Source organism: Aptenodytes patagonicus, chromosome 7, assembly GCF_965638725.1.
Source record: "Aptenodytes patagonicus chromosome 7, bAptPat1.pri.cur, whole genome shotgun sequence".
Lineage (NCBI taxonomy): Eukaryota > Metazoa > Chordata > Aves > Sphenisciformes > Spheniscidae > Aptenodytes > Aptenodytes patagonicus.
In genome coordinates this window covers 35,103,676-35,130,216 of record NC_134955.1, presented here as the reverse complement: position 1 = coordinate 35,130,216, position 26,541 = coordinate 35,103,676, and the positions used below count along the sequence as shown (strand labels likewise).

General features: G+C 44.1%; 2 protein-coding genes across 5 annotated transcripts in view; both read left to right on the top strand.

Annotated features, from left to right (window-relative positions):
* Positions 1-26,541, top strand: part of RAD51B (RAD51 paralog B) — a 466,410-nt gene that overhangs the window by 10,246 nt on the left and 429,623 nt on the right. For all 4 annotated transcript variants that reach the window (XR_012995904.1, XR_012995903.1, XR_012995905.1 and 1 more), the window contains one exon: positions 740-909. Coding sequence is in view for 1 of the 4 variants with exons in the window: in XM_076344829.1 (XP_076200944.1) it covers positions 740-909 (170 nt within the window). In the remaining 3 variants the exon portion in view is untranslated. The remainder of the gene's footprint in view (positions 1-739; positions 910-26,541) is intronic.
* On the top strand, positions 847-26,425 carry TMEM229B (transmembrane protein 229B). The gene is made up of 2 exons (XM_076344834.1): positions 847-909; positions 22,317-26,425. Exon 2 carries the CDS (start codon positions 22,344-22,346, stop codon positions 22,845-22,847), a length of 504 nt encoding a protein of 167 aa, XP_076200949.1. The 5' UTR covers positions 847-909; positions 22,317-22,343; the 3' UTR covers positions 22,848-26,425.

Sequence of the window (26,541 nt, the reverse complement as noted above, 5' to 3'; positions counted from 1 at the left end):
ATCCTAAATGTCAGCGCTTGAAGAGAAGGAGAAGTATAGCCCAAGCTCACGGGCTCCTCTTGCTTGGCCATGCAGCCGTGCTGCCCGAGCCCAATACAGAGGTGAAAGACAGTCGGATTACCAGAGCGGGGGGAAGAGGCAGCACCGGTACCCCCAAGAACAGGCTGGGGTGACGGTGGGTGCCAGTGACAAGGGCCTGCCTACATGAAGGCCACGCTCTGTCCCAGAGTGGGGAAGGGAGAAGAAGAAAAGTGTGATGATTGGAGAAGTGAGGAGGAGAGGAGGTGGGGGAGATAGGGAGGCAATGTTAGGAGAGGGAGGATGGGGATGAAAAGGAGTCAGCAGTGAGGCTTACGTCAAAAATTGAGGGATCAGCCAGGAAAATAGAGATAAAGCACTTTCTGGTAGACCCTTCAAGGGTTAACCAAGACCTTGGCTGAGATGGTAGCAGTAAGGAACCTTTGGTCACTGGCTCCAGTGAAGTTGCTCCATGTGTTTGCTGTGGCTGGGATCCAGAAGGACAGTGAAGAGGCTCAGCCTAACCAGAGGAGAGGCAGCTGCCAGGGAGCCGCCCTGGGTGACGGGCAGGTACAGGCACCTGCCTGGGGCTCTGAAGAAGTCAGGTCTTCCAGGGCCCAATGTACCGGAGCTAAGCTATCCATACACATAGCTCTTTCAGTGTTTAAAGCCTCTCTTGCACTGCGCTTCATTAAGATTAAACTGTACTTCTTTGGTTTAGGAAGGCTGTCTGGTTGGTGTATTAGCTGTTGGTCACACGCACCTGGTCCGAAAACGGCTGGCATCTGAAACAGCTTGGACCTGCTGGAGGCAACCTGGTCAACCTGTGGATGCTGTGAACCAGGAGCTGACCAAAAAGCGGGAAAGCTCCAGGATTCCTCCCTGGAAAAGGTAAGGGCTGGAGGGTAAAACTGGTCGGAGTGCGCTTGTAGACCAGAAAACCAGAGCAGTCCTCTGAGTACAGAGCTGACTGCATTGTAGATGGGAGCTTTGAAATTTAAATATATAGAGTGCATAAAGGATGGTCAAGATGTGAAGTTATTTCCATTTGTTCAAACTGCAAGTTGCTTTCTGGAAGTGTAAGATCGCCATTTGCACACATCACCCTTGATTTCTGTCTGCTTTGAGTCACATCATTCTGATTGCTTGTAATTTATATTGCCAAACTTATTCCAGTGTTATTGTCTCTTTAAAACCTCACACTCGGATAGCTGTAGGCAGTTAAAACAATCAGGACAGTGGAGCAGTATCTCTGAGATAAACCAGAGCAGTAGGTAAGAGTGGAGGGTTGCTCTCTCCAGTGGTAAAAGCACAGGTATGAGTCGGATGATCAGGAAGCTATTCCTGGCCCTAACAAGCAGTGCAGTCTCTGCACCTGATTCACCAGTGTGTTACTCTACCAATCTTTTTAGGCTCATCTTGCCACTCTCCTGTATCTATGTCAGTCTGTTACACTTGAACAGAGTGGATGTAAAATGCTGTCAAATTGGAAGGGTGATTTATGTCCCAGAGCAAAACTTTATATTGATCCCGGTAGATGGGCTGGACATTGTGGGACCAGAACAACAATCTCCAGACCCTGCGGCATTTTCAGAGCGCTCTGTGTGTCTGCAGTATGCAGTGTGGTGCCCTAACAGGAGGTTAAGCACAAGTCCTCTGATAAAGCTTGCAACAGGTTCAGGCTACAGTATTGTTTTCCCTATTGTGGATAAGGTTTCATGGGTAGGTCATGCACAGTACTTTATCTCTAACTGGAAACTCGCTTTGAATATGTAGGTGCTACAGATACAAAATTCAGATTCATGTAGCACCTTCCTCCCTCAGCCTATCCTGTCTCAGGGGTCTCTACCCTCTCTTAGTGTCCTATGCTAGGGTATTCTGTTGTCCCACTCTTGTAGGTACTCTTGCTCTGATAGACCCCTGTCCCTCTCTGAGACTGGGGAGCAGACCCAGTCAGCCGCTGAAGGAAAGCAGTAGACTTAATTGTGGCAATGCTAACAGTGTGGATAAGCAGGGTCAGCTGCTGCCTTGAGCTCCAACTGTGATCTCGCTGCCCATTGTGTAGATGAATACAGGGCTTCAGTTGGTCAAAAAGTGTCATCTACTGAGCAGTAAAGTCCAGACCAGTGCTGCAACGTTATGACAAAGCAAGTGTCAGCAGCTTCCTGGGAGGGCTGCTGCTGGTGGACCGAGCCTTGAAATGAGTCCAGCCATTTTGTCAATGATGCAGCCATGAGTATTTCTGAAGAAAGCTGTGTCTGGCAAGCGCTCTGGTGTATGGTACTATTGCTGTGAGTAGAGCAAATGCTGCTTATCGCCTGCCCTCAAGAACCATCAAAGGAAGCGCAGACGTCTCCTATTACTGTTAAAACAAAAACTGAGTGTCGTATGGGCACAAGAAAACATAGATCCATTGGCAGCAGAACAAGACTATGAATTATTCATTCCTCCAATGCCTCCTGTATGTTCCATCCACTCAGGCTGTTCAGGATGCTGTCTGCTGGAGATGCAGACAGATCTGCTTCCAAAGCCACGGGGACATGACCCTGCAGACTGTGATCACCACTCCGCTCAGCTTGTCCTCCATGAAACTGGCTTGTGCATTGTTGTGACATCCTTGAGGACACAGAAGTAGCCTTTGATCATCCTGTGGGCTGTTGGTAGGAACTCTTGTAACACCAACGAAACTGGGATGTGTCTGGTAATGCCAGCCTGGAATTGGCTGTGAGTTGAGGGCAATGAATTAGGACCAAGATGGAAGCACTGACTGCTCTGGCCCATTTTGCAAAAGGGAGGTGGGGGGCTGCATCTTTTGTGTAGTATTGCTTTGGTTTTTGCAAGAGAACTTATACTATGTCAGTTTGTTCCTAGCTCTGTTTTGCTGAGAAGCCAAAGCATCATCTGCTAAAAGTTCCCTGAGCATAGGCAGGATTTTTCTGTCCATGCAGAGTGCTTTAGTGGAGAGGAGTGTATTTAAATCGCTGCTTGGGAACATCTGTGAATTACATAGTTTTTCTCAACTCGTTTACTAGTGGGCATTTGTCTATGTAATGGTTGTCAATCGGCAGCTGAAGTTGAGAGGCACTGAGGACTTATGGAGCTGCAGAGACTAAATTCTCCTCCGATTCTTCCGTGAACTGCTCTGAGCTCAGGTAAGAGGTGCCCAGTGTGAGAGAAGGCATTGCTGAAGGTTTGTTCAGAGGCTGTTCCTCAGCATAAAATGCACATACTTAGATGCAGAGGGGTGTTTACCCTTTTTTTGCTTTTTCTCTCCTGCTGGTTGGTATGAAGATTCCTTCAGCCATTTCACATACCCAGGCTGCACCATGCATGCCATATTGCAGACTTTTGAGCATTTTTTCCCCATTTTCCTTCTGCATCTTCCAGAGTTGCTCTTGGCTATTAGACTTTTGCTGAGAGATATTCAGATTTTTAGTGCGGGAAAAGGTACCTGTAACTAGCAACTGCTGTAGAAATGATGGGCTTCTTAAAGCAAAAGTTTAACCTTTGCATTTATAGCTGTCTTGTAATGTGCCCTACGCCATTTTGAGACCACTTCAAATGTTCTTAAAGAGCTTTGAGGAAAGGAAGTGGATGATACTTCAGTCAAAACAAGACACTATAACTTGTGTCCAGAACAGTTTTCAGCTTCTCATTATGCCAGCTAGCTGGATTTGCCCTAGAGTGAGCCACCTTTGGAGTTGTCCTAGTCCAGAAGCTGAGGGAACCTGTGGCAGCTAAGACAAAATCCCAGACTGCATTTGAAGAGTCCTCACTGAAAGAAGTGGTGGAAGCATCCTGGGGGGAAGATTGCCCAGCTGGGTTGAGAGGTGGGGTAGGTTTCGCAAAGAGGGCTCTCAAGGAAGAAAGGGTTCGTGCTGAAGCAGGTAAAATGTGTTTGTCCTCCTGTGGTCTTGACAGAAGTGAGAAGACAATAAACTGGAAGAATGCTTTACTTTTTTTTTTAAATCAGTGAAAGAAGTAGACAAATAGAGCAGGTGGTGGATTTGTGGTTTCCATAGTGATGTAGCTGTGGAAGCTTTTGTACGGCTGAGCTTCGCCCTCACTGCAATCACACTTGAAGGCTATGAGTAGTCAGCTTTCCTGCCAGGAAAATGTAAATATACATCAAACGTAGAAATGGCTGAAAATTCAACTGCATGTTCGTGATTTGTTATTTTTGCTATGTTGCCTGAATATGTGGATGTTGGGAAGCTCAGCTCTGCCATGGTTTATTTCTCCTTTATCTGTTGTCCTGCACTGAAACAGTGCATCAAACTGTCGTAATACCACAGTTCTTGCTGCACCGGGCAGCGATATGTTGACCTGTATCCTTTGCTTTCTCTCATCTGTACATCCCACAACACCGATGCCTGTGACTCTCTGCTCACCCACACTGATTTCAAACATGCACTGATCAAGATACGTATGCCTAATTCTTTCAGGGCATGCTAACTGATCAGAGCACCACCCTGTGAAGCTTGGAGAGGTGTACTTCATGCTGTTCGTAGCCATCACCTCACTTGTTTCTGTGGGCCACAGAAATGGGCTGCATGTGACATTAAATCATGGTTTATTTTAATGGGCATTTTGGGAGTGTTTTAATAGTCAAAACATATGACCTTTGGGGAATTTTTGCATATGGAGAGAGCTCTTTGTGACTGTGAATAGTTGAATTTGAGAGCCTTTAAATTGGGCTTTCAAAATAAGTTCGAGTGTGGAATTTTTCAGCATCTCAGCTGATGGATTATCAGCGGGTCATAGAGGTAGAGGAAGGAAAATGCTCAGCGTGAATGCTGGATGCGCACATCAGACAGTTAGGCACGTACCAGTCCTGCACACCCACTTGCATAGTCCGGTCTTCATAAGTCATGGGCATTTGTGCTCTTCCTTTTTACTCGTACTGCTGCTGGATGCTTCTCTTGCTGTCTCCCTGAACAAATCTCCCTTACCTTCGGCATTTGTTTTGCTTGTCTGATGGATGTAATGGGTCATCTGTTCCCTTTATAGAAAGGAATGTTAATTATTTTCAGAAGGCTAATTAGGTTGCTAATGAGAAGCTCTATTGCAGTAATATTTCCTTTAATTACTCACTCTTAAGTGCTGTACAGAGAAGTTTATTGAATATGCTGTTAAATACAAATGCTTGTATCTGGCTTAGAGATGCACCTTCAGGCTCCCTGAAAGAAATGCTTTGGTAAACTTGGGAATCCATGTGACACAGATAACTGAGCAAATGAGACTGATGCTGAGAGCCGCCTAGTCGTGCAGCCTTTTTGACTCCGTGTGAATTTGGTGCTTCTGCAAGTGACTGGCCACAGTTGCTCTCTGTATTCCAGTTTTGCTTGATGGCTTTTGGCAGTATCGGTAACCAATTGTGCTACCTGCCAAACTAATCTATAGTTAGATGCAGGCCTCCCACCAAATAGTTTAATCTAATTAGCCAGATGGCAGCCAGAGGCACAGAGAGGTGGAGTGACTCATCCAAGGTCATGTCGCAGATCATGGCAAACCTGGTAATAAAGCAGAGGTTTTGTCAGTCCTGTGTTAGTATGCTGCACTATTTGGCCGCTTGTGCCCTCTCTTAGGGCCAGCACAGCTCACTACAAGACTTGCATCAGTTTGCATATTGCTTTGTGAGGCAGCACAGCTGCTCAACAACCCCATCCATGTATCCACCTTGGCACTGTCTTAGGAAGGTCCTTTTGTTTCTCCATCTGAGTCCTGGCTGCTACTTGATTCTCTCCTTTTTTCACCCTTTGTTGTAGAAATCTCAATACCTTTTAGAATTTCTCTCTGAGAGGTACTGTATTCTAGATGATATTTTAGTTTTAGTACTCCCAGGATGAGAGGTGTTGGGGTGGATCTCTAGCATCCCCTGCTTTTTGAATGCTGAGCCTTCATGCAGCTCTGCAAAAGAGCTCCACTTTTTGGTAGCATCCTCTGACGTCCAGTCCAATTCCTGAGTCTGCTCTTAGCCAGACTCTTGGAATTCTTTACACACTGTAGCTCTACCAGTGAAGATGGTGAGGGAAGGCTGCTGAATGGGGCCACTTCCAGGCATCAGAAGATGCTCCCTACGCTTATATACAAATCATTGTAGACCCAGTTGGAGAAGGAAGGAAGATCTGTCAATGTTGTGGATGCAGTGCAAAACTTCCTATGTTGTACTGTGCTGTGAAAATATCTAAGTGCAGGTGACTCTGAAGAGTGACTTAGGCATAAGAAATACCCAAGAAAACTATTATCAGCATGAGATAGCAAAAGTCACCCACCAGTTCTTTTCAGGAACAGATGTGCACTGCTAGAACAACTTTTACCTGTGCTCCACACATGCATGACTGCCTTGGCTGAGGCACATTCATTTAAAAGTTAACTTTGCACACGTAGCATTTAAGTTAACTTTGCATATCTTTAGAGCTGTGGAAACTCTGAGAGACAGTGAAGATACAGCGAAGCAAGTTGGTTAGCTGCAGTGCACATATAGGTTCTAAGTTATTACAAGCCTATGCACAAAGAGCACACTTGAAAAATGTCAAGGTATCTATTTTGAACACCTTGGCATTGCTATGAACTGTTGTGCTAAGTAGGGGAAATAACGCTGTTCAGCATATGTGTAATGTGACAGGTTTGTTGTTGCATGTATCAAGACTAGTTATATAATAGAAGCATATTTATGTTGTTTTACTCATGGTGGGAGATAAAAAATTAAATTCTTACACATCCTACCAACAGTGTATTGCTTAATACCTAGTGATTGTCATAAAAGTCCTTACATGCTGCAGGTTTGTGTACCTCTAGAAAGGAATGGACAAGCTGACCAGAATGTGTGCCTCCAGGACTGTCAATAGTAGATGCATGATTCAGGCACGAAAACGACAGCTCTTAAGGGTTTTACATAAGCAGGGACAAGATAACATATGTTGCCTCTCTGGTTCCATTTGCTGTGGGTCACCTGATGCTCTGTTTGAGCAGATTTTAAAGATGGTTTAAAAAGAGTTTAGGGTTTGGGGTTTTTGGAGAGGGCTTTTTTTTTTGTGGCCAGTGTGAGCAGTATGAAGCCGTTTTACTTAAAACTGAGGAATTCTTTTCTAGTCTTATCACAAGACAGTTCCCAACACACAGATGAGAATTGGCATCTTTGTTCAGCTGTCTCTTTGCCCAGAGGCATGAGGTACCTATTGTTGCCCAGAAGGAAAACAAGATAAAGTCTGGTTTGATAAGACCTGAAATTATCCTATGTAACCTTAGGTATTTCACTGAGGTGGATAAATCAGTGTTGCACATGCTTTAAGCACCTCTAAGTAGGTACTGGAAAGATGCAGGAATGGTAGCATCAGACAAAATGCCAGTTTTGTCTCCAGGATGTGTCCATCTCTAGCTACCTTCACAGGCTCTAGTAACTACAAATGGGAGCCTGCAGAGACAACGCTTGTAATGAAGGTGCCTTTGTTAAGTGCCTGAAATTCATGAATGAATTTGGGCCTCTCTGTGTGTGTGTGTGTGTAACGTTTATATGAAATTCAAAAGCTAGTAAAACTGTGTTGTGCAAATAATTAATTTGTTAGAATGGTATCATGTTGCAGTAATAGTGTAAGGCAGATTACTGGAGGCTGAATCTCAAAGAACAAGTTGCTGTCAGAGGTGTGTTTCAGTCAATGAAAGCTCAGTGCCTGCACAAGGGAGGGATCAGCTCCTCACTGCTTAACTAACAACTGTACCTCCTAAAATAACAAGCAGTTGTTTAGAGTATATCTTTAAACTTTTATCTTCAGGAGATGGCAAAATAAAAGCTGAAAACATAAGTTGGGAGTTAAAAGAGCACCACAAATGAAGAGCTGGGCAGAAATTCCCTGGCAGAAAATAGTGTGACCCTGGGAAAGCCCTGCCCTGTTTGGGAGCTCTGTGGCCAACCGTTAACGGGGCAGGACACTCTTGTCACCCCTGGCCAAGGCCATTCTGTCTAAATACAAAAGGAAAATTACATGGTAGCTGGGTAAAGCCTAAGGTTACAGTTCAATGGAAAGAAGCCAGTTGAATTGCCCTTCCATTTAAAGGGCCTCTGCTGCTGCATGAGACTCCAGGGTGGCAGGTTTGCCTCCATGCTGCAGAGGATGGCGCAGCCGTGGTTGTCTTCTTTTCTGGTTGTGCTTGCCAGGCCCCATGGGGAAACTGAGTCCTTCTGACCAGGTGCAGAGTGCAATAAGCTTCCTCTGACAAGTTGACAGAAATTAGTGGAGGCTTGATACTTGACAGAAAGAGAAACAAATTATGGGAGGTGTTAAGAAAGAAGTGAACTTCATGGATGGGAACTTGTGGTCTTACTGTTTCCTCTAACACATTCCCGTCTGGTGTAAATGGCTCTGTAGCACGTAGCCTGGTAGATAGCATCTCTTGCAGTGTTTCAGCTGAGAGTGTCCTGTGTTTCATAGGATTGGGCCACTAGGCTGCCATGAGACTTCAAAAATAAGCCTCTTCTGGGAACCAGGTGAAGTATATTCAGCTCAGTATTCCCTTCTCTTCAAAGATCAAGTGCAATACGGTTTTCTAAGGAAAGGTAATACATTTTGCTGGGTCAACTGATATTGCGGAGGGGTGGAGGGGGGCAGTACATTTCAGATACTCAGGCCATCTTTGGGCTTGAAGCTGTTTGAAGTTGAGTATCGGGTTTCTGTCTCTGATCTGACCGAAGTAGTAAGATCAAAGTTACTAAAAACATAGTCTGGGTCTGCAGTAGCTAATTCTCCCTGGCATGAGCATTTTGCTTGCGGAGCCCAGCAGTGGGGAAAGACTGTGCACATCACAACCCCAGCTGGACAGAGCCACTGGGCCACCAACTCCTCCTTCTTTGCTCTCGTGTCCTCACATGTTCCTGAGGCCCTTGTATGACCATCACAAACACTTTTGTAAGGGGAATTCAGAGTTGATGAATGGTACTGTCTGGATTGTCCAGAGGGACATCTGTGCTTTTGTAAATGAAAGAGAAGGTCTGACAGTGAGAACATGAACTTTCTGTGTTGTGCATCAACATGAGCTATCTGTTCTGGAAAGAGCAGCTTCCAGAGGCAAGTAAAAGAATCGAGACTCAACTAGTGTCTGGTCTCTCTTCTGAGATGGTCAAGGATCTGGGCCAATTAGCGCCTGTGTTTGGATTATGAGGATGTTTTGTCAATCACTGGGAACTAAACAAATATGTATGAGAAAAAACAAGAGCTATGTGCATTTTGGAACATTTTCTTTTTGAAGCCTGAAAAATAGAATAAATAGGATTCTGCTTTCTAGATCTTACTTCTGCAGCAGCAGTGAATAAGAAAGATGACATGGTATGACACGTTCTTTGAGGCACAGGCCGTCTTTCCATGTGTGTTTGTACAGGCCTGTGGTACCTTGATTTACTGACACCTGGCCACTCCTTCTGGTAGTAATATTAAGGGAATATATGTCTTACTGTGAAGTATTCTGACACAACTGAAGATGCAAGGAATTCAGTTGTATTAAACTTCTACTTTAGAAAGGTAGGATGTTCAATTTCATCTATGGTGTTACCATTTGGGACAGACAGACGCATTTGGACCCTTCAACCAGTGATGTGTGCTGCTAGCCCAGGGCTTAGACTGCTGGAGATGATACGCACAACCCTGTTCCTGCTGCTGATCATTCCATCGGGGTGCTAGTCAAATGATAGCCATGCCCCACTGCAGTGCCACGTTAGTGGAGACAGGTTTTAAAATAGTTGTCTTCCCTTTTTTGTAAGGGCAAAACAGGTCAGTGCAGATAGTCTGGCTATATTCAGTCATTTTCTCTTTCTGCATGCAGCAGCTGCTTGGCTTTGGACAGAAGGGAGTGCTGAACTAGAGAAGCACAGTGAACTCCTGCCTGCAGAGCAGAGTAGAATTTACTTTTAGTAAAACTAAAATTGTGTCTTATATCAAGAGAAGTCTTGACTTATCTTGGCACCTTTTATTGTTGGGGTTTTGTCAGCTGTCTGACAGCATATGCAGACAAGAGTCGCAATCTTAACTTCTGTCCCAGTGCTCTCAAGATTATTTTTCATTCCAGAGCAGCCTTTTGGTCTACATCGCACCATCTTCCTCTTCCTCTCCCCATTCTTCTGTATTCCAGCAACTCAGCTTCCAAGCAAGACTCGCAAAGAGCACGTCTCTTCTAAGCCAAGCATGGATCTGTACTGCCAGGTTAACTTTGTCACTGAGCAAAACTCCAATTCTTTGTTCCAGCTGCACTGATTCTACAAGCACTGGTGCAGGAAGATGACGTGGCTAAACTGCTCTGATGTAACTTTCATAAGTCTTTTGTCTGTTGCCCTGTTTGGCCACTGAGAGACTTTTTATGTGCCTTCCCCATGTCTTCTGACTTAGATGTCTTGTCCATACCTGAGTGCTGCCTCTTCTCAGCGATTGCTCAGCAGCTCAACAATGAGAGGCAAATAGCCTCACTTTTCTGGGCCATTTTCCAGCCCCATTAAGGTTCCCAGCCAGGCTGGTTTGAAGGATTCTGTTAACCTGGGGTTGGTAGCCAGAAGGAGGATGGAACATGTATCCAAATTTTATCTTGTCACTGTAGTAGCTGTGGAAATCTATGGATCTTCATTATTACCTGCTTACGTGAAGTTAATGATTAGGAAACAGTGATGAGTTTAATTCCCTGACATCTGCCACCTACTAGCTTCAGCTACTAATACACTTACAATTTTACTTGTGCATTCTTCCTTGTTTCCCTCTATTCTACAAATACTCCAGGGTATTTCCACCCTACTTCTTTTAGATCCACCTTCTGTTCTCAAGGCAAGGTTCTTGCAAGGCTTTCCCCAGATTAATCCTTACCAACTTTTCCTCTCTTTCTGTGCTTTGGCTCACTGGGTCCTAGAGAAGCCAACACAGCTATGGCAGTAATTTTAAGAACCAAGCAAGACAATCGCTTTGCCTTCTACTGCAGCAGCTGTGTGTGTGGACGCAAATTCAAGTCTCCTTTTATCATTGTGCTTTGACCTTTTGCGACTGTGCCATCTTTCTGCAGCTGAGAGTGGAAAATGTCTTCTGCGTGGATTGACAGCTGATAGGAGTGAAGAGGTGGGTAGTATTTTTACCTCATTGCTGAGTTTAGGATTAGAGTTAGCAGTTCTTAAGCTTCCACCTTAGAAAAGAAAATCCTTAATTCCTTTTTCAGGTGTTTAGCAAGTAGGTGGTGTTAACATGATGCAGTTAAAATCCATGAATCCTGAAGCAGATGCATGTTAGCTGCTATTCACAAGAGATGGTTTAGAATTTTTCAGAAGGCTGAATGTGTAGATTGGATCTGGGAAAAGGGATGAATGTGAATAGGGTCTCAGCATGTACCACAGCCATAAACTGCTAGATCTGCAAAGCAGTCTGAAGCTGTGGTATTGCTTTATTTCATGATCTGGGCTACCCTGTGCTATGAAAGATGAATTCCTGGACGCCAGGCATTCAGAAGCATCTGAAGCATCCCTGTGCACATACACACAGACTTTTCTGTCTTAAGGAACCTAAAGTCTTACACTTACGTTGACTAATAAATATAGGCAAGTTTTGAAAATGCTTTCCTGTATTGGAGCAATTAATCTGTTTGTTGATTTTATTGGGGAGACTGTTCAATAGAGCATGGTCATTTGGACACGCTGCAGTCACAAGGGGAAATGTGGAAGAAGGGTATAAACATAATATTAAATGGATCTACTTTCAGAGGGGCTGTGTAAAGGCTGGAACTGAGCATGCCCTGTGGAGCCGTGATAAATGATTGGCATGGTGCAGGTAGGAATCCTGAATCCGATCGTAGTGTTTGTAAAAGGTCACCTCAGCATCAAAATGAACACAGTTAGAAGAAGCAATTATAGGAAAAAAAAAAATCCATACCCTTCAAGTATAGAGGGGAAGAGAGGGCAAATAAGCAAATCAATAAGGACAACATATAAATGTGTCTATGTATCTTTATATATCTATACATCTGTAGATAGAATTAAAAATTATGTAGGCATAGCGGGTTGATTTGCCTTCATTAAAGCAGATATCTGTGGTCCAGTCCAAAATAGAGCGTGAGAGAACAGTCTAGTTCTGTGATTTGGGAGAGAGGCAGTAAGAAGCTCAGAAAGAGTTGGAAAAGAACCAAGGTGACATCAGCTGTAGTCAGAGGAGATGCGGGGCATCCTTATGACCCAGCTCCCTGGCTCATGAGCTGGAGTGCATGAAGCTGCAGCTGGGAGCACGTTTCAGCTGGAAGAACAGTGCTGGGAAATACCCCTGGGACTGTACCTTCATAAGCTGACTGGAAAAGGAGGGAGCTGTAGGACGCAGCAGTAAAAGCTTATGGACCAATGCTGAGTTAAGAAATTGATGTCTGAAGAGATAAGAGGCTTCCTTGAATGGCAAGCAGAAATAGCCTGGCAAATACCAGTTCTGCATGGGGCACAAATACTGAGTTACTGCTTTATTTAAAAGAGCTCGTGAGTGTTCAGCTTACCATCTTTCAGAAGGCTGAGAGTTTCAGTCACATTCCCCTGTGGGAAAGCTCTGGTGCTGCCTTCTTGGGACACACAGCACATAATCAGATGAATGAGTGACGTGAGGAGAGTCATAAACTGCTAAACATTAAAGGTTTATGGTGAATCTGATGCTTCAAGTTTACAAAAGAGAAAAATGGCAGGCGTGCATAAAACGTGAAGATGGTGTGTTTGTAGTTTTAACCCGAATGCTAAGCTTCCTAATACCTTGAAGAAATAACAGGACTAAAAATGTAAGCCTTCTTTTGCAAAGATGTAAATAGCAAAGAAGTACCCAACACAGTGGAGGGGTATGTCTGCTGTGTAGGAACTAGGCCCTAAAACCTAAGTTTTTGTTGACTTGTTATTCAGGACAGAGAAGTTTGACTGGTCTACTAAGACAGATTTACCTGAGTGGTGCGCTTACAGGCTGCTTGTTGTTCTTTCTGAATTGAAATAAACCTGAACAATGGAGTACAAAACTCACCACTAATTTATTTGTCCATGCAATATATTTCCACTGCTGATTACATACTTTGCAAGCCAGCGATGGCGTGATTATGCTAATTGGTGGGCACTAGTGGGAGAAACTGGGAGACTGCTCCGAGGAGCTGCCTTTCCCAGCTGTAGGCATGGTTGCCTACTTGACGATCTTGTCAGACATGGTGAGGTGGTCAGTAGAATTCTGAGATTTATCCTCTTCTACCCTTCATTTCCAGGATGTTTCTACCTCTGAGGACCTGTGTGAACTTGAAATTAAGAAGATGAGGTAGCCACCATCTTGGAGGCTCCACAAGGATTCCTTTGGTGAAAAAGAATAATTTAGCAATCTGAGGCTGCTCAAGTTTTCTCCTCCAGGGATGTTAGGAAGAAACTTGAGGAGTAACAGCCTGGTGAATAGCCGATAGCGCTTGGAAGACCTGGTTCTTTCACATCTTAGCAGTAGTTTAATGTTAGGAAGGAAAATACATATTGAGGAGGAAAAATTTTCTGTAGAATTGCCTTCAAGAGACTTCCAAAAGGGGAAAGAGAGAAGAAAACGTCTTATGACCATCTCAGGCTGTGTTTCTGAAGGTACTTAAAAGTGTCCTCCCTCCTGTTTCATCTGTCTTTATGCAGTGCCTTCTGCTTGCAAGGTTTAAACCTAACTCAGCTTAGACCAAGATGCTAGGTTTCTTTATGGTCTGCAGCAGTTCCGTTCCTCCTAGATGAAGAGTGACTAGTTGCTAGCTGCGGGTGTTTACACTATCCAGTTATCTACTGTCAGTTAAAGGCTGGGAGTTTATGAAGGCTTGTGCACTGGTGAAGAGTAATACAAGAAGAGGGAAATAGTTCTTTACAGTTGTGTATATGCAGCACGAATTTCCAGTAAAAGAAGCAGCAAACTTTCTGAAATGCTGCTTTGAGCTTTACCTGCAGCAAACTAGGAGAGACTGCCTTGGATCTGTCAACAGTTCTATTTTTTTTTGTCTTTTTACACACACTGCTGTTCTTCACAGATTTAAGTGACTTGGATTGTGTCAGGGTATTAGCAGGCTAGGATTTTAGATACTCTTACTTCACTGCCTTGATCATAATATTTTTCTCTGCCAAGCTTCATTTTCAATGTGAAATGTATTTGGATTTTTTGTCATTTTTTTGCCAAACCTGGCTTTCTTCCATTGCATGCTGATTCTGGCTTGTTACTGCAGATTGTTCAGAAGAGCTGGGCTAAGCATGTTTATTTGTTACTATTACTGATACTGACTTCTGTGAGTTGTCCAAATCAATTTATTATTTTAGTGTTGGAGTGGACTGGTGTATTTGCTTTTCATTTTGCTTTGGAAAGAAGATGGGGGCATTTGCTAAGAAGAAAAAAACCAAACCCCTTTTCAAAAAAGAACTGTCTGAATTTCCAAACAGCTTTAAGAAACCATGTAAGATGGGTGACACAGAATGTCTTGACCTTAATGTTGTCTCTTCTTTACATCCTTTGGCTCTCTAGTGACAGTGGAAAGGATATTGGTGATGGCAAAATCTTGTAAACTCTCAGCATGTTCTCAGGATAAATTCTCTCTCTCCATTCATCGCTCTCTTTTGGGTTGCTTTTTCCTGGTAAGCCATGATGTGCATTATGTTCTTTGAATGTCAGGTTTGCTTCAGTCAGCTAATACAACATGTTGAGCTCAAGCTTTCAAAAACAGCTATGAATTTTGATTGCCACTGTACTTGAATGCACGGTTTGAAATGAAGGGGCCCAGCCTGCAGGAGCTTACAAGTCAGGCAGTTGCCCATCAGGGAACTATGAGTGCTCAGACCTAGGCCTGAAGTCATGGGCTGCAAACTTGTAGCAGCTTTTGAAAAATGGATTCTAGGAACTCAATTCTGCTCTCACTGCAGAGAATGAAGTCAAGCTGGACTTAAGGTCCAGGTTAAGATAATGGTGAATGCAGCAATTGAGCACCCAAAACTGGAGGACGGCTGATACAGATTCTCAGGGCAGGTTGTGCCCCCCTGGACATGCCATCTCCTTGGGGGCAGACCTTCCATAGTGCTGGGTCTGCTCCCCCCCCCCCCCCCCCCCCCCGCAGTGTTAGCGGGAAGCTCTGTCTGCCCCAACAGTGGGGTCCTGGATTCAAAGTCTCTGCTTTGTGCTGGGGCCACTTCAGGGGCACTTGGGCCCTTGCTGGACACTTGCTTGTTCGAGAGCTGTAGTATCAGCAAATGTTGGGGACTCGGGGCAGCTTTTCCAAACAGGGGAGGGCAGCAGGTAGGGCACAGGAGTCTTCTAGCAACAGGCTTGGAGAAGGACATGACCTTACCTGAAAGAGATGCTGGGGAGATTCAGGGATAATACTTCTAGATGCTGAGTTTGGACTTGGTCATTTTTCACAGATTTGTCTTGCAAGTCTGCTGCTTGCTTGACTCTTGATGGGTCTTAACTTCTGTCAGGAGCATAGGAAGCATCCCTCTTGGTCACTGTAAGTGAAGAGCTGCTGCCTTAATTTGTTCTCAAGTTGGAGTGGTCACTGTGGACTAAGTCTTGGAGTAACATGATGCTATGTGTGAGACAGGGCATGGGAAATTTCAGCTTTCTGCACTTCTACTGCCATTCATGAGACCACATTATTCAGAAAACTATTCTTTAAACTAACAATGTCTTCATATTTTCTCTTTGTTCTCTGAAAAGCCCGCCCTCTATGCTCCCTCCCAAGAAAACCCTACCTTTCTCCTTCCCATTGTGAAATGGTGCCCTCTGGGCAGCCCACACACAGGCATTACCGGTAAGAACTACACTTCCCCATCCCTTTGGCTTAGTCTGGTAATTGGATTCATTTAATCTCCTTTTGTCGTCATTCTTTTTTACTGTATCCCAATTCTCTTTGGAACAGATTTGAAAGATAGGCAGGGATCAGAGGCTGCCAGCAGGTACAGAGTGAACTGGGCAAGGGAACGAGGAGTGGCAGCCAAATGATGCGCCTTCTAAGGTAAAGGAGCTAGAGATGAAAATGAGGGGAAAATGCAGATTGGAAATGGGCTGTGCTTTCTTACTTGCAATACATGGCGGTGTGGGTAGAACCCAGAGGAAGGGAGACAACGTGCATCCTAATGGAGGTGGAGTCCAGAGAGAGAAGCAGCAAAACCAGATGATTAATACATTCAGAACTGACCAAAGTCCCAGGGCTCCAGATCCATCCTGAAAGCGCTAAGAGTAAGGAATGGACATCAAGTCTGTGTTTGGAGACATCTGTCTGTGGCATGCTTTTAGCTTCATTGCAGGGCTTGATTAATTGATCTGCTGGAACTATTCCACACTTCAGTACAGTCGAAATTCTATTTTCTGAGCCACAGTTAATTGAGGCTCTCAGTTACCTGAAGGATGAATATCTCCTCAGACTTATGACTTCAACACATAAGTACTGCTAAGACTTTACTGCATAAATCTTTAAACACTGGTGAACTAATGTCTTGGGGCCAAATCCAGCACCAGTGTTCTGTAAATCTTTACTGCTAGTGGTTTGTGTGAGATTTATATGAAAATGTTGAAGCCAGATTTGCAGCACATTCATTGAATATTGTCCGTGGTTGCAAAGGCATGCTCATTTGGTGTTTACTCACAGGGAAAATGCAAAATAAGAGAGGAAGAATTACATTTAAAAAGGTATTGCCCAAAAATGCATGTCAATTTTCATCGACACATCCTTGTATCTACTCTATTCTTTGTTAAAGCAGAAAAGCAGATACCCGTCTGATTCTCCCAGTTTTAGGGAAGAACACAGTAGCTACAATGATGTGCCAATGAAAGTAATTCAAAAAGTCATGAAGAACGGTTACTTACATAAGTACTGTTTGGGTAAGAAGGGTCTGAGGAAAGACAGTATCATAAGCAGTAGAGCTTACGGTCAGGGAGTGGCAGGTGCCCTCTACTTCAGAGTTGTCTGCTGCTCGCAGTCCTGTCGTTTCGAGGGACTGAAGTATCCTACTTCATGTACGCCTTCTCTGTCTGCAGTTACTCTTTCAAATTAAAAAGTAATTATGACATGTAACATAGGGTTATAGGTGTATCTAAGGCATTTCTTAGAAATATGAACATGCATGTTATGAAACTAAATATTAGTAAATACTTCAGATATGAAATTGTAAAGTAACACTGTGCCCTAATTTTTTACCTGGCAGAAACAACTGGGCACTAAGAATAAGGAACTTCCTGCAGTAGTTCAAGTTCACCTGCGGTGAATCAAGTAGCTGACAGAATTTATAGCCTCAGGCCATCACTAATCAGGGGAATTGTCTCATGGAGGTTTTTTGTTTGTGTTTTTCTTTTATTAGCACTTCAGAGTTAATTCAGAGTATCTTGATGAGGTCTCATTATACCCACCCAGAGGCTGTGAGTCTAAATAATTCTGCTGGAGTAAAGGGAATAGAGGCAATCTGGGAGAGACTTTTTGAAGCACAGTTTGGCTTGGTAGCAGGGAAACAGGCAGAAAGCCACTGTAAAGGAGAGCTTTCAAAAAAATGAACCAGGCAGTGCTCAAGAACTTAATCAGGCATGAATATGACATGCACTGATGTCTCCCCTGCAGTGCTTGCGTGTGACAAATCTGCCGTTATTTCTTGGTCTCCCATCAACCCATTTTCCGATCGCTTGCCTCTTGCCTGCCTGGGCTGCATCACCTGCAAAGCTGAATGTGAGTATGGAAGTGCTCCCCCTGTGCAGAAGGGTCTTGTGCGTGAAGCGGGGCAGTCTGGTATTTGTATCCTTTCTCCTTACTTGGCCTGGTGCACCAGGTTTATCTGTATCTTACGTCAACCTAGGGGATGATTAATATCCATTTCAGAGTTGATATTCTAAAATATAAAAGTATAATCTTTGTGTTGTTACAATATTATTTTCTTGCAGGCCTAACTCAGAGTCCTGCCCTGATCCTCTGAACCAGATTTCTGTAGAGAAACACAGTCATTCATACGCTTCACCCTGTTAGGGCTGTGCTTGTTCCCTGTAGGCGGAGGGGCTTTTGGCCCCTGTGTTGCCAGCAGCGTTATCCGCACAGGCAGTGCAGTCAGGGAAAGGACTGCGTGTTCCTCCGAGGCCCATGTGTGGTTTCCACAGACTTGCCTTCTTTCTTCTATCAGCAAGCTGGAAAAGAAGGTCCTACTGGAGAAAGAGGGAAAAATTTTGTGCTGGCTTAGCTCAGCCTTCCTAATAACATTGTATTAGAGGAACTATTTCTACTTTAGCTGCTTGAAATATAATTTGATGATGATGGAAAGTATTTTCATAGCTTTGAATTTAGACGCTCCCCGTTTTCCACAAAACAACACAGTGTGAGCAGCCTCAGTACAAGCACGGCCATCCATGTGCAGCCTCCAGGACTTGTTTGCTCTCTGCTGAGACAATTGCGTAGGTGGCAGCTGTGTTTCTAGTTTTCAGGAAGCCGCTGCCCATCCCACTGTAACTACCTCAAGTGATGAACGTCATTTGTTTTCCTCAGGAGACTGAATAGTTATCATACATTCAGAGCTTTTTGGTCTGTATTACTGTCACTCCATTAAAAGTCTTGCATCACCAAGTTCAATTATCTGCTTGAGGCTTTTCACAAACCTGCATCTCTTACTGAATCCAGTCTTGGCTTTCTGTTTGGATGCTAATGTCCTGCAACTACTTTTCAGCTTGATCCTTTTATCATGAATTGCTGCCCGATAAAACAAGACTTTTCTCCTTCATTTCCCTCTTGAGACCTTTTCGTGCAGTATTGCCTACCAGGCACCAGATGATTTGGTATTGCTGGGAAATAAGATGCTTGGGAACAGCTGCAATTTTAATTGTTTTGTAAATGCTCAAGTGACTTATAACCATTACATTGTGCAGTCCCCAACTTGTGCAATGATGTGCTGTAACTTGTAGTCTCCCTAGGTATCCTCCATTCCCTTCAATGTCTTACTGTGTACTTTTTGTTTTATTTTGAATGAAATATTTCACAGGAGGAGCTGTGATTTATGGGTTTGCTTAGCACAGTGGAACCGATTTATGTTTGGGCTACCACAGTTTGGCATCTGTCCTGTCTTGGGATGCTCTTAATCAGCAGGTAGCCTGTGAGGACTCTTTCAAGCATATCGTAAGAAGGAAGTTCCCATCAAGGTTGGGCTGACTGGGCACATGACAGTAGAAGGCAAATATTGGGATAGTGTCAGCGCATTGATGCTTGTCTCCTTGCAGTTGTGGTGAAAGGATCAGGATTCAAAAGAAGTCAACAGTGGTCTTTGCAATGGGTTAACCTGTATTGTAGATGCTGTCCCAGACCCGGTCTACATTCAGTTATTAGACTTGTAGTATAGTGACTAGATATTTTGCAAAGTGTAAAAAAAGAAACAGAGAATAAATAGATAATTATTAAGTATGTGGTATAGAACCAGGAAAGAGAAACCTTCATTGCACAGAGGAAATAGTGTGGGGTAGAACAGGACATGGCTTGTTGGATATATTTGTGTGAGTCTTTGGCTTCGGTGAGCAGGTGTAAGGCAATGGAAATAACTGGTGAGGGGATCCTTGGAATAAGAGGGGAGGGACTGAGAGGGAAGGACCTTCTGTGCATTTGATCCAACTTTGTGAAGAAATTTTCAAAATTACAAGGAAAACCTTACAGATAGTTACTGTATGCTGTGGATGCTCCCAGCTAACAGTTCAAATACATTTCATGTAAAGCTGTAGAGGGAAGCGCAAGGACTAAAGACTGCAAGTGGAAAGCTGAGAAAGGCTTATTGAAAAGAGAGGAAAACCACAGAATCCCTTGGCAGCTTAGAAAAACTTTACAGTCATTTTCTTCCCTGGAGAATGACGCTCTGTATTTCCTCAGTGCCTTATCTAGCAATAGGTATGACTTCTAAGGCCTCTGCATCTTTTGATGTCTGTCTCCTCAGATATAAAAAACTTCTCCCTTCCTGCCGCAGCCATATATCCCCATTCTGACAAGATACCTACAGTCCATTTCCTTCTTACTGCTTTCCCTTACTCCTGTACCTCTGACTATTGATTTGTTCTTGAAATTATGTGAGAATGGGAACTGGGGTTGTTTAGCCTGGAGAAAAGGAGGCTGAGGGGAGACCTCATCGCTCTCTACAACTACCTGAAAGGAGGTTGTAGTGAGGTGGGTGTCGGTCTCTTCTCCCAAGTAACAAGCGATAGGACGAGAGGAAATGGCCTCAAGTTGCGCCAGGGGAGGTTTAGATTGGATGTGAGGAAAAATGTCTTTCCTGAAAGAGTGGTTAAACATTGGAACAGGCTGCCCAGGGAAGTGGTTGAGTCCCCATCCCTGGAGGTATTTAAAAGACGAGTAGATGAGGCGCTTAGGGACATGGTTTAGTGGGCATGGTGGTGTTGGGTCGATGGTTGGACTCGATGATCTTAGAGGTCTTTTCCAACCTCAATGATTCTATGATTCTGTGATTCTATGGAGGGAATGATTTGAGGATTCAAACTCCTAAGCTAATCAACTGTGCTGGCAAACTAACCAAGTAACATTACATTGACAAACTCTCATTCTCCTCAGAGGGAAAGTTTGTGGTGCCCTTACACATCAGCTTCTTGTGGACTGTGTGGAGATAACACCCCCTCTATATTTCTCAGGTGCCGCCTCCACCGGTGTCTTGCAGGGTCTCTTGGGACTGAACTGTTAGGAGACATAAGGGAATTCCTAGTGACTCCTTAGTCTTTCACCCACAAGCTCACAATGTGCTGTTGACCCAGATCTGTAGCGTCTGATGAGAGTGTCCTGTGTAAAATGGACTGTGCCATTAGGAAATAGGTCTTTGTTCAAGCACCCATATCATATGAACTGCCAAAACTTTGGTTGTTTGGGTGTCCATTTAAGAGAGCAGTGAATAGGTCATGGATACAGCTCTGTTCTTTCCACTTTCAATATTCCCCTGTGAATATTCTGCATATCTTAATGATCATTATTATAGTTCCTTTTTCCTTATAAACGTTTCTCTTCTGTCATCTCCTCTCAGAATTTCAGTCATACTGCGTGTTAATGCTTTGTTCAGAGGGCACTGTGTTTACAGAGCGGGGCAGGAACAGTCTCTTTCTGGATGGCATTGGAATGACTGCACGTAACATTAGTGTGGTCCTTTCCTAGCACCTTGTGCCACAACTGACAAATGCAGAGCAAAGAAGTTAAATAGTGCCTGATGAAGAGTCAAGAGAAACCCAGCTTGAAAGAGTAAGTTTCTAAGAATGAAAGAGGTCAAATTCACCCTGTGGTGTAAATCCGTAAGGCTTCAGTAAAATTATGCTTAAAATCAGCTTGGGCCAGGGACTGTAGCGTGGCAGAGCAATGCTTAGGACCTTGTAAATCTCTACAAAAAGTGTAAAAACTAATTGTGCTGAAACAGTTCAGTGATAAGCAAATGGTGCCCTTTCAAAACCTCTTCACCAAGTTTCTTCCTGTAGAGACAATTAGAGTTTGTTCTCGTTTCCTATTTATCATGACTAACCACTATGCTCAGCTGTTCCTTTTTATTCTCCTCCTTTGTGTTTTGCTGTCCTGAAGCCAAATCTGAATGGATTTCAATGGCTCTCTTGTGCTTTTTGACTTGGTATCAGGCAGTCTGACACCATAAGAAAACTATTTTCCAAATCCTAGCCATACAATGCATGAGTTCTTTAACAGAAGAAATAACAGTTCAGCTGAATAATGGGTGCAAGGTGTGGTGTCTGAAAGCGTAAAACCTCTGAAACTTTCCCCTCCAGTTCCCTTTCTGTAGCTCCCATCAAAACTCAGTTTTTCACTGCAGTAAACATTTTGGGTATAGAGACTATACGTGACAGCTGGAAGGGCCCAGGTTTTCAATGCTGGGTTCATCTAATCTATTCTGTATTAGAAAAGTGGGGGACAGTGCTGTTTCTTGAAAGGAGCAAAAAGGTGATGGGCGCTCCTTGTGAGGTGACTGTATTTTTCTGCTGACTTGCAACCAAAGTTCTTTGGCAGCCTCACCCCGGTAAAGCCTTCGTACCTGTCAGCTCCCTCCTTATCACCAATGCAATACCAGCTGCATCCCGCTTCTCGGGCAGAGCAGTATATGTTGTCCAGGCCCATTCTGAGACTGAGCCCGGTAAGGTGCCACCTTTCCCCAGGACTTAAAATTTGCTGTGGTAAAAATGAGACGATTTAAAATTCACTTCTTTCTCAGATTTGTCCCTTGTGGACGTTACGAGTTTGTGTGTGTTGCCATCTGGGGGATAAGGACTTGGGACATCCTTGTTGACTCCTCTCTCTCTTCCTCTCTCTTTTTCTCTTCATTTCAGAGTGCCTGCTGGGGTGCGTGCGGAAGAATGGCTGCGGCAGAACCTCTGACCGCTTTCTCCCGATGGTACCTCTATGCTATTCACGGCTATTTCTGTGAGGTGATGTTCACAGCTGCTTGGGAGTTTGTGGTCAACTTTAACTGGAAGTTCCCAGGTGTTACCAGTGTGTGGGCGCTCTTCATCTATGGCACCTCCATCCTCATTGTGGAGAAGATGTATCTGTATCTCAAAGACAAGTGTAACATTTTAGTGCGCTGCTTCATTTACACACTTTGGACATACCTCTGGGAGTTTACCACCGGCCTCATCCTGCGCCAGTTCAATGCCTGCCCATGGGACTATTCCCAGTTTGATTTTGACTTCATGGGCCTGATCACCCTAGAGTATGCCATCCCATGGTTTTGTGCTGCTTTCATCATGGAGCAGCTGGTGATCAGAAACACCCTGCGCTTACGATTTGATGAGACTGCTGAGCCAGGGGCCCCCACTGTCCCCGTTGCCTTGGCCAACGGCCATGTGAAGACTGATTGAGCAGTGACTCAGAACCACACTTAGCAATCTGAGAGAGCCCAGACCTCTACCACGGACTGTCAGCTCTGGCTCTGAGGTACTGCTCCTTGCTGTATGATAAGATTCATAAACCCCATTTTTCTAATGGGGGTGTGCATGGGATATACCAGAAAAAAATGGAACCAATAGATTTTCTATGGATTTTACTCTTTGGGCTCCAAGGACCAATATCAGTTACCTGTTAGTTAGGTCATTTCTGATTTTAACTTATTACAGATGAAAGCAGTCCTTTTGCTTACTCTTTTATGTGGAGAAAGAAGAAAAAGAAATGCTAAGGTGGAAATGCATACAAAAAGAAAAAAACCTAATTAGCAGATGGGCATGGACACGCCAGCTAAGTTAGTGATTGGCTTACTCCATTAGGCAATATTCAGGTGCTTGCTTGCAACCAATACCTCCCATGGGACCTGAGATGCTGCAGGAACAAGGAGAATCCATCTGCTGTTGAGAAGAACCTAAGACTGACAGTCTGCTGGGGAGGTAGATGGTGTTCCCCTTGCGAGGTCCCATTGGCCTCTCCCCAGGTTCTTTGTTGCACCAGGAAATAATCTGGTGCTGGACATCTTGCTGAATTTATACAGATCTTGTACTTTTTGAAATCTCAGTCCTGATACTCACTAGAAATTTTTTTTTTTTTTTTAATAAAGGCCTTTTTTGCCGAGTGAATTTTACCATAATCTGTGCAATCTGAATCTTGGCAAAAGGCGCAAGAAATAGCGTAAGTCTTCCCATCTCCTCTGTCCCCTCAAAGCAGACCTTACCTGAAGGACTGCTGCAGATTCCAGCTCCAGTAAACCTCGTAGAGACTATACAGGCCACAAGAGTTTTCTGCCTTTCATCCCAGGGATTCCTGTGTTTCTGGTGGTGTTGACGACTTAGTCTGGCTGCAACCCATTGTATTTGAAGGTCAAAATCTTCATGTGGCTAATGTGGTATCCAGGATTCGGTCCTCTGGCACCGACTCTCACCTTCCTTCAGCACTGACAGGTCTTGGCTCATTCCTGCCCAGTGTTCTCCTCAGTGTATCAAGAGGATTTGCTTTTTCTTCCCAAATTCTGCTTTAAATAACCACAGCCATATTGTCATGACAATAATTGGAGGCAGCAAGAGATATGCCATGCTGCCTGATAGATTATTTAAAAAAAACACAAAAGCAAAAAATCCCTTTCTGAAGAGCACTTCTTCATGCTCTGCCTCAGTGAGGCTTCGAGTTAGGGTACAAGAGCAGCAGTAGAGAGGTGGAGCAGGAGGGAGTGCTGTGGCTCCATTGTAGAACTACCTGCACCGGGGACAGTTTGAAATTTAAACTACTAGGGACATTCAAGGAGTATAGGGAAAGTTGTCGTGCAGGGAAAGTGCTTGATAGTGGCAGCCACAGGTTCATAATTCGTTCTGGCAAGTCTTGGCTTTTGAAGTTAGCAACAAACATGGAGCTTCCAGCTGTCAGATGTATCTCACCCCTAACTGGTTTATGGGGGAGGTTTGCTGTAGTTGCCCCGTAGGGCCAGATTAATTTTATGTGTTCTTCCACCATAGTCAACAGACCTGCACCAGGGATCAATTTGGCTTGAAATGCAAACATGTTGGTGTGGTTGTGGGATTCCACTCTCATATTGGAAATGGCCAGGCTGTTTCTGTGTGGGTCCCCTGTCTCTGGTAGAGAGTGCTCAGCTGTGAACCTGCTCCTTGCCCTGGGGTGTCTGTTCCTGAGGGGAAAAGCACTCCTGGCCCTGTGAGGTGAATTGCTTGTTGGTTCTGCTCTTATGGAGGCAGTGTTAATCCTTTTTGTATCACACAGAGTGCAATTATTTTATTCCTCCCCTCCTCCTTCTCACATGGCATCCGTTGCTGGCAATGGACGCATGAAAAAACCGGCAGCAAGGAGTTAATCAAATCTGCCCTGGGGTATGCAATGTCTCCTGAAGCACCCAGAATACTTAGGTGGGTATTTAGAGTTCCCTTTTTATAGTTCATTAAATTAAAAGAGAACAAACACTGAACAGATTTTTTTTTTTTTTCATGCTGTGATGCCAGTATTATGAAATCAGAGGAACAAGTATGTAGTTTTTCAGCCTTGATGGTCTCGGGCATGTAGACCCTGGCAAAACAGTCATCTGACACTACATGGGGATAAAAAAGAGGTGAGATTTGTACGTGGGATAATGTAGATGAGCTCTACTGGACCAGAACAAGAATTGCAAGGTGCAGGTGAGAGTTAGGATCTCCCCATTTTGGCCCTGGTTCTGTCAGGGTCATTAAACGCTGTGTCTAAAGCTGGCTTGTCCTCTCGCAGCGTAGCTTAAGTGTGGTGTTGTGCTGCCTCCTACACCACCCCTGCATCATCTGAAACCCTCAGCTTCATAGAAACATCCTTAGGATCCCTGCCTTCTCCTTAGCTGTTACAAAACTCTTTAAAAAGGTTAAAAGGAGTTAGCAACACGGTTTGGTGGGACCATGGGGGAGGAGTGGCTGTTCACAGAGCTAACCTGGTGGACAGAGTCATATGTCTTGACCTCAGAAGCTCCCCACTAAATTACACTGGTTTTGCTCAGTGATGTAATATTTAGATGCTCAAACTACGGAGGGGTTTCCCAGCAGCATCTAGTATCTTATTCCATTATCCTTATTGCCTGTGCCATTGTAACAGCTATTGTAGTCTGCTTTCCACTGATGTCTGACAATACCACCCAGCTATTGCATCCTCAGAGAGTGGTAATTTACACTCAGAAGTGCACTTTACTTGCAGCTTGCACACCAGAAACAGAAAGGGACCTGGCAAATTCTTAAATAAATTAAAATAATTATACATAATACCATGTACCTAATGCAGCAGGATTAGCCAGACTTGTCCTTTCTGAGCAACATGGCTACAGTCAGAGCTTTGTCTTTTCTGCAAAATCTCCCTTTTTAATACATGTGATGCTTCTTACAACGTCTTACAGAAGTGCCCAGAGCACGTTACCGGGGTCTCAGTGGCAGCTCAGCAAGAGCTCGGGAGCTGGACTGAAGTTGTAGAGACATTTACATTAAGAAGAAAAAAAACGCACAAGGCCTAACATTTGTTTGTACGTGTATCTTCCTCAGTAGATTAAAGTTGCCTGTTTTTGAGTTCACCAGCAATAAAAAAAACCTTGTGATTTATCTACCTTGTCCTAACTGCAGCAAGGAGAGAGCGGCCCATCGCTGCTTTTCTTTTCCAGAGGGTGGTGGGTGGTGGGATATGGGCTCCAATTACCCCGAGGTTCCAGTTTTGCCTCCCTTCTCTTGCTTGTCTCTTGTATGGTCCACCCTAAAGGATCTCAAACTACATGATGAAACACAGAGTCTGGTGTCCTGCGCACAAGAGGCAGTTCAAGCATTACTGTGATGTCTGTTCCTACTCCAGAGATCTTGCCAGAGGGAAATGGTTGATTTACAGCAGGACCAGACCTGGCCTTTTGATTTTTGGTGTTATAATTGGGAGAAATGTGTACATATGTACCAGGTACTGTTGCGCCTTTGGTCTGAGTGCATTTTGTAATTAAAGCAGAATAACCCAATCAAGGTTTTGCTTGACTAGTCCTGTGACTATAAAAGGTAAAAAAAGACTGCAGGGCTCTAACTGCTTTGAGAATTGGGAAGCTGGTGACCAACGTTTTCCCAAGTTCAATAGCAT

What these genes read in the sequence shown, in the direction of transcription:
- TMEM229B (XM_076344834.1), top strand. Translation starts at nt 22,344, where the DNA reads ATGGCTGCGGCAGAACCTCTGACCGCTTTCTCCCGATGGTACCTCTAT.